The 13,450-nt window shown below is 36.2% G+C and overlaps 1 protein-coding gene across 1 annotated transcript; it reads left to right on the plus strand.

The window, feature by feature from the left end:
* Positions 1-2,137: 2,137 nt before the first annotated feature.
* On the plus strand, positions 2,138-3,061 carry LOC100022551 (olfactory receptor 10AG1-like). Its single transcript, XM_007497657.2, has one exon. It carries the CDS (start codon positions 2,138-2,140, stop codon positions 3,059-3,061), a length of 924 nt encoding a protein of 307 aa, XP_007497719.2.
* The last annotated feature ends 10,389 nt before the right edge of the window (positions 3,062-13,450 follow it).

Genomic DNA, 13,450 nt, shown 5'->3' on the forward strand with positions numbered 1-13,450 from the left:
AGATATTTGGTTATAGTAAGTACTTAATATTCCTGACAAATTAGAACTCAATTAGACAATCATAAGTCTCTAATACGAAAACAAAAATAAAAGAAATCAGATGGGGCCCTAGTTCCTTTGGTGACTATATATGAATTTTCCAGTAACTAAATTAGTCTTCCCCTTCAGAGTATCACTCCTGACTTCAATCCAATTCATTGAATATTCTTGAAACCAAAATAGTTACCTAGTGTAATATGTACATACTATATATTAGATCTATATGTGTGTAAACACATATATAAACAAATATATATGTATATATATATATATTTATAAATCTACGATCTTCTATGAAACGTATAGCTATAAAGGTTATACTTGATGTATAAGAATTAAGCACAGTGCATAGAGATGATCTTTGATGACAGAAAATTGGAAGATTTCATGCTGGAACACAGAAAATTAAATAGTTAACCTTGGCTACAAGATTTGTGAGTGAAACTCAGGAGTAAAATTCAAGGCCAGTAAATTTCATCCATTGCCTAATTCTATATTGCCTTCTCACTCATTGGAAGAAGAATAGAGAATATGACTATTTGCATCAGGGAAAGAATACCTTGTATGTTGTTCTAGTCTGAAGAATCTAAAAATGGAAGCTATCTCAGATGTCAATCCTCACATTACAGACAAGGAAAATGAGATCCAGAAATGATAAATTATTTACGAATTGCAACAGAGGCAATAAGATTAAATAATGTTATTGGAACACAACTTCTGAATCCAAAGCTATTGTTGCTTCCATTGTAATGTGTCTAGAAATAGCAATCCAAGTAAGCTAGAGAGCTAGTATTTTGAGTTCAGGAAAATCCTTTTTAAAAAAGAAAAAAAAATAGAGAATACATCTTTTAGGTTTACTTAACTTCTCTTAAATTTTAAGTTAGCAGTATCCGTTTTCTTGGCAATTATTATCTTTAAATAACCTAGTACCCTTCTAATACTCTCTAATCACTGCTACAACGAACAAAGAATAGTTTTTCCTGGACTGTGTTGTAGTTCATTCTCAATTTTAAAAATATGAAATAATGCCACTCATCTTCATGTCTGTTTCATTCCTGCAGCAAGCAGATCTAGGGTAAATATTTCAGTGGGAATAAATTGATCACGAGATCAAACTAAAATGTAAAAGGATAATATAATTTGATGAATGAAAAGATATTTAAATGGGATAACCTTTTTTTCACTACTGAATGAATCTCTAAGTATAGAATTTAAAGCCTCAATTAGAATGGAAAACATTTGAGGTTAGTAGACATACCTTAAGTCATATTTTCCACCTACCATATTTTTTGAGCAGATGCTATGTGTAGATCAAGGAAGTTGAATTGTATAAGAAATTACATTTTCCCTGAAGGTGTTTAGAACATAGTAGATGGTACAGAATATGGAAGATGGGTTGGTCAAGAAGAGAGCATTTGTTAGTTAACAAATCATTAGTGTGGATCAAATTGTATTATCTTTGAAGCAAGAAGTAGATGAGCTAAACATAGCCAGGAAACTCTATACAGAAGAATGAGGAAATAATCAGGACCTTAAAAGACTGATAGGATTCCCATAAGTCCAGAACATTGGGGTGGGGGGACTTTCTATATTAAAAAACAACAACATCAGCAGCAAAAATAGGGATGCTGAAATGAACAAAGCAATAATGAAAGTCTGATTCAAGGCAATTCACAATGTTGTTTTCTCCCACTTTCAACTCTAACAAATGCTATAATTTTTGCCATCTGGAAATTATCCCAGGAAAGAAAATGTTGAATGGTGTTTCTACTGTCATCAATGGGATGAAGAATGATTTTACAAGCTTTAACAGACCACTCCTTATCCCTTTATTTCCATCCATATACCTAATAAATATATTCATAATACCGTAGTGCAGTTCTTAGCAGAGAGAAATTTTTTTTAATAATCAAAAGATTACGGAATAAGATATATATTGAATGCTTGAAGTGGGATTCAACAAAAAAAATTAAGGAGAATTTTTTTCAGATCATGAAAAGTAATATCTTCTTTGATCAAAGGGAAACTGAGCACCATACAAGAAAAAATGTTTGACTGGTCCTGAATTCATTATTTCCACAGGCAAAATAAGAACACTATGCCAGGGGACAATATCACAATTGTGGCGGAATTTATTCTCCTAGGATTTTCTGATCTTCCCAAACTCCAAGGTTTTCTATTTGGAATGTTCTTAAGCATTTACCTATGCATACTGATAGGAAATGGTCTCCTCATTGTCATCACCAAGATTGATCCATCTCTCCAAACCCCCATGTACTTTTTTCTTGGGAACTTTTCCTTCTTGGAAATCTGTTACACATCAGTCACTATCCCCAGAATGTTGGCAGATCTCTGGACCCACAAAGGAACCATTTCATTCGTAGCCTGTGCTGTACAAACTTGCTTCCTTTACATTCTTGGAGTTGCAGAGTGCTTGCTTTTGGGTGTGATGGCTTATGATCGTTATGTGGCCATCTGTAAGCCTCTCTATTATCCTCTTATCATGAATCACAAGGTCTGTGTCCAACTGATTGTGGTTTCATGGGTGATTGGGGTTCCAATACTGATTGAAGAGACATACCAGATTTTCTCTCTGAACTTTTGTGGTCCTAACAAACTTAATCATGTTTTCTGTGATGCACCACCATTAATAGAGTTGGCGTGTGGAGACACATATAAAATAGAGGTTTTTCTCCATGTTGCTGCACTGATGTTTGTAATCACCCCCTTCCTATTGATACTTGTATCCTATGTAAAAATAATTGCCACCATTCTGAGGCTGCCTTCAACCTCAGGGAGATCTAAAGCCTTCTCTACTTGTTCTTCTCACCTCATGGTGGTGGGATTATTCTATGGGTCTGGAAGTATTGTGTATTTGCGGCCCAAATCCAGTCACTCAGCAGGATCAGTAAAAGCGTTTGCTCTCTTCTACACCACCGTGACTCCATTGTTTAACCCTATAATATACAGCCTGAGAAATAAAGATGTCATTGCTGCACTAAGAAAACTACTTCCAAAGTGAATCATGTTGTGGAGCAATTAGTTAACTAGATGGATTTTGTTTTTCTTTTTTTATTCCACAGTTCCTACAAAAATACATATCTGGGTATTTTCCATTGCACTGAAAATGTATTCAAATTAGAGCCCCTCAAGAGATGTTATTTGAAAATACAACAAATATTCCTAAAATTGTCACTTTCTTTTTCAGGCCTCAATTAATATTGATCATGCTTTTACTAAGTGATGAGAAATCTCCATTTGTACCCTAAATGCAATTATGCTATTATTTCTACTTCTTTATCCAGTAACACATGAAGTTATCTCAACTTTTTAAAAGGAATTAAAAAGGAAAAATGTGAATATAAAGGAGCAACAGAGACAGAGATAGAGACAGAGAACAGAGGTGAAGAGAGTCAGAGACAGACAGTGACAGAGAGACAAAAGAGAGATTCAGCTGTATATTTTGGCAAATAAAAAGAATTATAGAGTGTTATAGAAAAAAGCAGAGAGAAAAAATTGAAAGAGAAAGATTAGTTTAATACTAGGATAAATTAAAGAATTTTAAGATTTTTAAAAGTTTATATTCCATCATGAAGTATGAAGTATGCTATTTGGATTATTAGGTGAATTATTCCCTGTTATAGGAAATCACTCCATATCTTAATTTTAAAAATTTTGAAATTATTAAGGAATAATAAAGAGGTTTTGCACCTAAAAGTTCATCTTGGGTCTCATGAAAATCTATAAAACTCAAAACACATTTAGTTTAACCAGAACACTTCATTTCATACAAATAACAAGGTAGAAGGAATGGCACTTTCATTATGACTGATATAACTCTGCATTTACATAATGTCAATTCATAAAATATTAAATTCATGAGCTGATTCATGTCCATGTATTAATTTTTTACTGAAAATCACTGTGCAGCAGATAAGAGCTTGATTTTTCAATAAGGTAACATACCCAGTCTGTTATTGCACTGAGGATTGTAGTCCCATACAACCCAAAACAGCCCATTTTACTTCTGCATAATTGTTTTGTTATGATGTTCCTTCTTTATTTATGACTTAAAGTTTTCTCTTAATAGTTTCAATCCATTTTTTTCCATGTTTTACTCTCAAAAGTTATGGTAAACTTATTGAATAATCCTCGTGACGATAAATGACAGTCAAAATCATAAAAGCAACTATTTAATCCTTTCATTTTCTCTATTTTAATCATGCCCAATATCTAAAATCAAAACTTAGGTGCCATCTTAAAACTCTTAATTTCTAGTTCGTCTTCTAGATGGTTATTAAATCATAAATTTTTTTCACAAGGGTAATGCAGGATAGCATATCACTTTCCATTGCTAGTATGACAGAGTGTACTAGAATATGAGTTATCTAATTCTGAATTCTATGACACATTTAATCCAGCCAGAGATTTCAATTAATTTTGTTGTCTTAATATTTCTCCATTGATAGTGAATTTGTCAACAACCAAATCATTCAAATATTTCTCTATTTCATTTTCTTAAATTAACTTGTTTATCTAGTTACAGTAAAACAATCTTACTAATATTATAAAGTGTTTAAACTGAATCACAAGCTTTAAATGTAGCCCTTATAAAACATCATTTTATTGTGGGTAGAAATTTTAATATGAAAATAACTCTGTTTTTTTTTTCTTTTAGATCTTCACATTTTATCCATTATTTCTTAGCCCTTAGATTATCCTCTTATTATGAACCAGAAGGCAAAATAGCCTGAATTCTATTATGTGAGGTCTTCCTTCTGGGCTTCATTTGGTCTTCGAATGCCTTCAAAATAAATGCCATCTATGCTTTCATTTCTGTCAAGGAATGATGTATGAGATATTATAGACAAGATGTTGTTATATAGATGTTTTCATTATATTCCTCCCCCCTCTCTTTTTCCTTACAAATGGTTATACATATGCATGCATTTAGTTATGTATGTGTATGGGTGTGTATACAAATAGAGCTGGATATTGGGAGAAAGACACAAATAGACATGAAGCTAGATTTGCTAGGGTAAATTTGGAAACATGGAAGCTTAGAAAAATATTGATGTCCCATCAACATAGTGTCATTAGCGCATCTTAAACATTAGGATGTTGATACTTTTTAGAGAAAAATCTATGCTTATCTGCCTATCCATCAATGTGCTTATATAGGAATTAATATACACAGCTATACACATATTAAAATACATATTTATGCTCAGTTGGCTCAGACATAGGATCCCCTATATACTATATATAGCATGTTTTATCTTGTGAGTTTAAAAATTAATATTCAATGACTAAGTATTATATTTAAAAGTTTTATTAATTAAAACTAGGGCAAAAGAAGTGCCTGAATTCATCCTGGTTGCAGGTCCAAAAGAGAGAGAGGGAGGAATTACAGCCACTTAAACACAATCACCCCAAACAGGGGGATGCAGGGAAAGTGAATTATGGGAAATGCTAAGGGACTTTTGGGGGTTGGAGTCCAAAGGCTCAAAATCTCGATTTATACATATAGCCTAGCAATCCTATTGGAAAACCAGTTTCCCCAAAAGGAACATGGAAACACAATCAACTTAAAGATTGCAATAATTTGTGGATAAAAGGAAAAAAGATAACAAAACCAATGATTACTAAGTTGACAAAAAGCCAATTTGGGAGGAGTCCCCTTTGGCATAAGTGTATACATTGAAAACAAAGGCATTTCAACCCTCCATTGTTCAATTCACTTCCCAAAGTTCACTGTGGATTTCTGGTACAGCATGTGGTCAATCAAATTTCTTATCCTATAATTGCTCAAATTTAAATCAAAGTTCACAACAATAATTTGGCCCCCCCTGAGGTGAATAATAACAAGCACAGGGATCACTCATGGATGCATGGTTGAGGTATAAAGTATATGATCAATTAGCAAAAGAAAATAAAAAACATGAAAAATCCAAATAAAAGAGAAAAATAACTTGTAGATGAAAAAGAAAATGTAAAAGTCTCATGTCTAAAAAATCTAAGTAAAGGAAAAACAAATCTATAACATGTCCTTGAATAAGGGCCCAATTAAAATGATTTAAACAATTTTCCTTTTCCCCATCAGTAGCCAGGATTATAAAAAAAAATTGCCACAACTTGAAAGACAGAAAGGGGACTAGGTTATAGGAGTCAGGTAGGAGCCAAGTTTGAGATACTTGGTAGAATGTGGGACAAGGAAGACCTACCTTTAATACATGTTAAACAGCTGCAATATTGAACCCCAAACAAGTTCAAGTCCTCTAATCTCGGATCAAAATTGCATCAGTCCCACTGAGATCTGGTTTCTTTGACCTTGTGCTCCATAGGCACTATGAAGGTGCTCTGTGATTCTTTAGCACTGTACAGTGGCTCTTTTGTCTATTCCCTTCTTCTACAATCAGACAGAATCACAAAGCAAAGTCCCATAATTCTTTTAAACAATCAATGGCATCATTTTTATAGTCTAAAGCTTTTGGGGGTATGCATTAAAATTAGAAAAATGTATTTAGAATATATTACTGAAAAATAAAACAATAAAGAAAAATCCTCTCAAACTGTTGACATGTGCTTCAAATACAAAAGGGAGAGAAAAATAAAACTCAGATACTATATTGCACATGCAATAAAAAATCCAAGTTTTTATAAAATTTGTTTCAAAAATTAAAAAATATATAGCTTAAAATCAATGACACATTGTATCAGTCATGTGTGAGTACAAAATAATTTTCAGAATGAAACAGTAACACAGTAGATAATGCTCATTCAAAGAAGTACCAAAGTTCTCAAATTCACAATAGCCCAGTTAATTACAATAGCAAATAAACCCACTATCATATGTCAAATAGAAAAAACACAGAACTATTAAATAGTCAAAATCACTCTTTAATCAAGGGAAAAGGGGTTTGCACTACTAAATACGACAACAGAGCTGCTCCCCGAGACTGCACAGAGTCTGGACACCCTGGCCACTGACCCCTGGGAGTGCCACCGACTCAGGATGGACTCCAAGGAACAAAAGAATTTGGCGAACCTCTGTACCATTTGGGGAGTCCAGGGACAAGGAAAAATGGTTGACATCACTATAGCTACAAGGAAATAGGAGTGTTCAAACTACACTGACATGATAAGTGCTGACAAAAATACACTGACAGAATCAAGCTTGAGAAAAGAATCATAGCTACAGGCTAGGGTGTAAGAGAAGGGGCTGCTGCTATTAGTCAGTTCATGCTGTTTGATAAATGGTAATGCTTAAGGGAGACAAACCATGGCATCATAGAAAGAGAGTTTAACTTTCTGTCATTCTCGAGAGCCTTATGTTCAAATCTTCACTTTGGCACCTAATAGATCAGGAATTTTGACCCAAAAAAACCCCACACTTAAAATAGCTGAATCTCAGTTTCCTTCACTGAAAAATCAGAAAATCTGTGTTACTTATGTTATAAGTGCTGTTGCAATAGTGTACATAGGGAGTATGAATAACTTCTTATGTGTCTCTATTATTTTCACTCATTATTGAAGAAAGAGCTGACTAATATGACTTAAATCCATTTAAGAAAGGTAAGTACAAACTCTTTTGTTCCATCTTCCTTTTAGTTTCTTTGACCTGAAGAGGATCTGGAATATGACTAACCTATGATCTTTATAATGGCATTGAAAATATTGAACCTACTCAGGGATGGAGATTTAGAAAAGACTGACTAGGGAAAGAAAGATTCTTTTACAAAATAACACTTAATCTCTCTGCCAACCAAGGTGTGTGTAGGGAAATAGGGGGACTTTACTAGCTGTTGACCAAAAAAAAAATTGAATGTAGTTTCTTTTATAGCTGCATCACTTTTAATCCAGTCATTTCTCAGAAGTCTCCATCCACTTATTTTCTCTTTTAATAATGAAAAAGTAAGACTTCCGGTCAAGATGGTGGTGTAGAAGCAGCGAAAGTTCAGACCTCGGAAACCCTTCCTTACAGATCGCAAACAGAGTGCTCCTAGGCCATTGAAATTCAAGCTGAACAACAGGATAGACCTGGGGAAACCTCCTCCTGGACCTGGATCAAAAGGTACCACACCACAAAAGCCAGAACCCTAGATCACTCAGATCTAAGGGGTAGACAGAAAGAAGGTCCCAGGACCCATCCCCCCCCAACCCAGAGTGCTGAGCCCAAGGCAGCAGTGGGAACCTCAGGGCTCTGAGGACTCACCTTGAAAGCAACCGAGCCAGTCTCCTGGGGCACCCAACACAGATGGCAGGGAAACATAGAGAGAAGGGGGAAGCCTGTAGCCCCCTGGCTGGGTTCTTCCATCTGAGTCTCAAGGGAGGTCCTAGCTTTATGGCACCAGCTGAACCCAATCCCATCAGGAGCCCTCAGAGCTACTGAAAGGACAGAAAACTCAGGGCTGGCAAAGGGTTTGCTCCAAAGAGCTTACCTTCAAAGTAACCCAGGACAGTTTCTGGGCACTCAACACAGAATGTGGAAGAGGAAGTTGCTGCCTTTTTTTTCTTCCTTTTTTTGGCTCTGGGATCATTTGGCCCACACCACCTGAACCTAATCCCATCAGGAGCCCTCAGAGTCCAGGCAAGCCACAACCCCTCCCCCCTTAGAGAGCTGGGTCTTCTGAAAAAGCAGAAACCTGGAGGTGAAGTCAAGATGGCAGCCTAGAAGGAGCATAGACCTGGCAGCCTGGCCAGAGCTTTAGAGATCCTCCATATCTGCTCCAGCCTTCCAGGAAGTTTAAAACTCAGAGTAAACCCAGTCCAACTAAGCTGAACTCAATCCCATCAAAAGTCTCCAGAACACAGGGAAGCCCAGGCTCCCCATCCATCCTCATTGACTGCTGGACTTTAAGCCAATCAAAAGCCTCCAGAGGACAGGAAAGCTCAAACCCCCAACAACCCTCCCTTAGAGATTACACCAAGAGATCCTCTGTTAAAGCTCCAAGAGGGGAGATTGATAGATTTCCCTAAAGAACAAAAAAATGAGAGGAACAAGAGCACAGACAAATACGGGGAGGAAAGAAGGGGTGAATTTGAACAAATAACAGAAACAGAAGAAAGAAACTATAATAGGCAGCTACTACTCACCAAATGGAACAGAGGGGGAGAGATCAGCAAACAAGAAACCAGAAATCCCAGCGAATTGGATACAGGCTGTGGAAGAACTCAAAACACAAATAAGAGAGGCTGAAGACAATTGGGAAAAGAACTTAAAAATTAAGATAAGTCATCTGGAAACAGAGGCACTTGAACTAAAACAAGAAAATAGTGTCCTGAAAGCCAAAATCATCCAGCTGGAAAATGAGGCAAAGGAGATGAAAGATGAGGCAAAGGAGATGAAAGACAAGATAAAGAGGATGAAAGACGATCTTCAAAGAAACTCAGACCAGAAGGAAAAAGACGACCAAAAAGCCAAAGATGAAATCCAATCTTTAAGAACCAGAGTAAAACAACTAGAATCAAGTGACCTCACAAGGCAGCAGGACACTATAAAACAAAACAAAAAGAATGAAAAAATTGAGGAAAATGTGAAGCATCTCATTCACAAAACAGACGATTTAGAAAATCGTTCAAGAAGAGACAATTTAAGAATAATTGGACTACCAGAAGACCACGACAAAAGAAAAAGCCTGGACATAATACTAGAGGAAATTATCCAGGAAAACTGTCCCGAAATCCTAGAACAAGAGGGGAAAGTAGAGATTGAAAGAATCCACAGATCATCCGCTGTAATTAATCCCCAACTGAAAACACCAAGGAATGTTATAGCCAAATTAAAAAACAATCAGATAAAAGAACCAGTATTACAAGCTGCCAAGAAGAAACCATTCAGATAACATGGAAACATGGTGAGGATAACACAAGATCTGTCTGCATCCACACTGAAGGACCAAAAGACATGGAATATGATATTCCGGAAAGCAAGGGAACTAGGCCTACAGCCAAGAATAAAATACCCATCAAAACTGACTATATTCTTACAGGGGAAAGTATGGTCGTTTAACACAACAGAAGAGTTCCAAGCATTCATAAATAAAAGACCACACCTGAACAGAAAATTCGAAGTCCAACCACAGAACTCAAGAGAATCATCAACAGGTAATTAAAAAAGAGGGGAAAAACAACAACAAAAAAAAGGTTTTTTTTTAAGAGACTCAATAAGTTAAAATGATATGTATCCCTATAAGAAAAGAGGTCATTGGCAACTCTTAAAAACTGTTGCTATCACCTAAGCAGCTAGAAGAACTACACTCAGAGGGAACAGTGACAAACTGTATAGGATGAAAGGACAAGACATAAATAGGTATATAGATATATGCATGCATAAATACATATACATGTGTATATATATGCATATATACATGACTAAAGCTAAAAAAGAAAAGAGGTTATGACTAAAAGAAATGGGAAAAGAAACAAATGGGGGTAAATTTACATGTCACAAAGAAGCTTATGGCGGGAGGGGAGAGAATATCGATATACTGGAAGGATAAAGAGGCTGGAGATAGGAAATACTCAACTCTTACTTACTTTGAAACTGAACCAAAGAGGGAAGAACAATCCAATCCATTGGGGAAGAGAATAGATTTGCGCTCTATAGGGGAGTAGAAGGGTAAAAAACAGACTGGTGGGGAGGGAAGCAGTACAAGGGAGAGAGAGGGTGGGTGGGGGGGAATTTTTAAAAAGACTACAGGGGAAAATAAGGGAGGGAATAAGAAGGGAGGGGGGTATCAAGGGAAATACAAGGGGGACTGATTTAAAGTAAATCACTGGACTAAAAGGTAGAGCTGAAGAAGAAAGGTTAGAATTAGGGAAGGATATCAAAATGTCAGGGAGTCCACAAGTGACAGTCATAACATTGAACGTGAATGGGATGAACTCACCCATAAAACGTAGACGAATAGAAGAATGGATTAGAATCCAAAACCCTACCATATGTTTTCTTCAAGAAACACACATGAGGAGGGTTGAAACCCACAAGGTTAGAATTAAAGGATGGAGTAAGAACTTCTGGGCCTCAACTGACAGAAAGAAGGCAGGAGTGGCAATCATGATATCTGATAAAGCCAAAGCAAAAATAGACCTGATCAAAAGGGATAGGGAAGGTAATTATATTTTGTTAAAAGGGACTTTAGATAATGAGGAAATATCACTAATCAACATAGATGCACCAAATAATATAGCACCCAAATTTCTAATCCCTGACTTAAAAGATTATAGCTAAAGATGGAAGGTCAGAATTAAGGGAGGATATCAGAATGCCAGGGAGTCCACAAGTGACAATCATAACTTTGAACATGAATGGGATGAACTCACCCATAAAACGTAGATGAATAGCAGAATGGATTAGAATCCAAAACCCTACCATATGTTGTCTTCAAGAAACATACATGAGGCAGGTAGACACTCACAAGGTCTTAATCAAAGAATAGAGTAATACTTTTTGGGCCTCACCTGATAGAAAGAAGACAGGAGTTGCAATCATGATATCTAACAAAACCAAAGCAAAAATAGACCTGATAAAAAGGGATAGGAAAGGTAAATGAATTTTGTTAGAAGGGACTATAGACAATGAGGAAATATCTCTAGTCTATATATATGAACCAAATTGTATAGCATCCAAATTTCTAATAAAGAAACTAGGAGAATTGAAGGAGGAAATAAACAGTAAAATCATATTAGTGGGAGACTTGAAGTACAAAACACTCGCCACACAACTAAAACTAGACTTGAGCAATTGGAAAAACATTAACTGCTCATGGGTAGGACGAGCCAATATAATAAAAATGACCATCCTACCCAAACTTATTTATCTATTTAGTGCCATACCCATGGAACTCCCAAAAAATTTCTTTACTGATTTGGAAAAAAACATAACAAAGTTCATTTGGAATAACAAAAGATCAAGGATATCCAGGGAAATAATGAAAAAAAAAAACAAATAAGTGGGGCCTAGCAGTCCCAGACCTCAAACTATATTACAAAGCAGCAGTCATCAAAACAATTTGGTACTGGCTAAGAGACAGAAAGGAGGATCAGTGGAATAGACTGGGGTCAAGTGACCTCAGCCAGATAGTATACGATAAACCCAAAGATCCCAGGTCTTTGGACAAAAATCCACTATTCAATAAGAACTGCTGGGAAAATTGGAAGACAGTGTGGAAGAGATTAGGAATTGATAAACACCTGACACCCTACACCAAGATAAATTCAAAATGGGTGAGTGACTTAAACATAAAGAAGGAAACCATAAGTAAATTGGGTAAACACAGACTAGTATACATGTCAGACCTTTGGGAGGGGAAAGACTTTAAGACCAAGCAAGTCATAGAAAGAGTCACAAAATGTAAAACAAATAATTTCGACTACATCAAATTAAAAGGCTTTTGTACAAACAAAACCAATGTAACTAAAATCAGAAAGGTAGCAATAAATTGGGAAACAATATTCATAAAAACCTCTGACAAAGGTTCAATTACTCAAATTTATAAGGAGCTAAATCAATTGTACAAAAAATCAAGCCATTCCCCAATTGATAAATGGGCAAGGGACATGGATAGGTAGTTTTCAGATAAAGAAATCAAAACTTTTAATAAGCACATGAAGAAGTGTTCTACATCTCTTATAGTCAGAGAGATGCAAATCAAAACAACTGTGAGGTATCACCTCACACCTAGCAGATTGGCTAACATGACAGTTATGGAAAGTAATGAATGCTGGAGGGGATGTGGCAAAGTAGGGACATTAATTCATTGATGGTGGAGTTGTGAATTGATCCAACCTTTCTGGAGAGCAATTTGGAACTATGCCCAAAGAGTGATAAAAGACTGTCTGCCCTTTGATCCAGCTATAGCACTTCTGGGTTTGTACCCCAAAGAGACAATAAGTAAAAAGACTTGTTCAAGAATATTCATAGCTGTGCTCTTTGTGGTGTCCAAAAATTGAAAAATGAGGGGATGCCCATCAATTGGGGAATGGCTGAACAAATTGTGGTATATGTTGGTGATGGAATATTATTATGCAAAAAGGAATAATAAAGTGGAGGAGTTCCATGGAGACTGGAAAGACCTCCAGGAAGTGATGGAGAGCGAGAGGACCAGTACCAGGAGAACATTGTACACAGAGACAAACACACTGTGGTATAATCGAATGTAATGGACTTCTCCATTAGTGGCAGTGTAATGTCCCTGAACAATCAGCAGGGATCTAGGAGAAAAAACATTATCCATAAGCAGAGGACAAACTGAGGGAGTAGAAACACCGAGGAAAAGCAACTGCCTGACTACAATGGCTGAGGGGACATGACAGAGGAGAGACTCTAAACAAACACTCTAATGCAAATACTAACAACATGGCAATTGGTTCGAATCAAGAACACATATGATACCCAGTGGAATCACGC

Source organism: Monodelphis domestica, chromosome 6 (assembly GCF_027887165.1).
Source record: "Monodelphis domestica isolate mMonDom1 chromosome 6, mMonDom1.pri, whole genome shotgun sequence".
NCBI lineage: Eukaryota > Metazoa > Chordata > Mammalia > Didelphimorphia > Didelphidae > Monodelphis > Monodelphis domestica.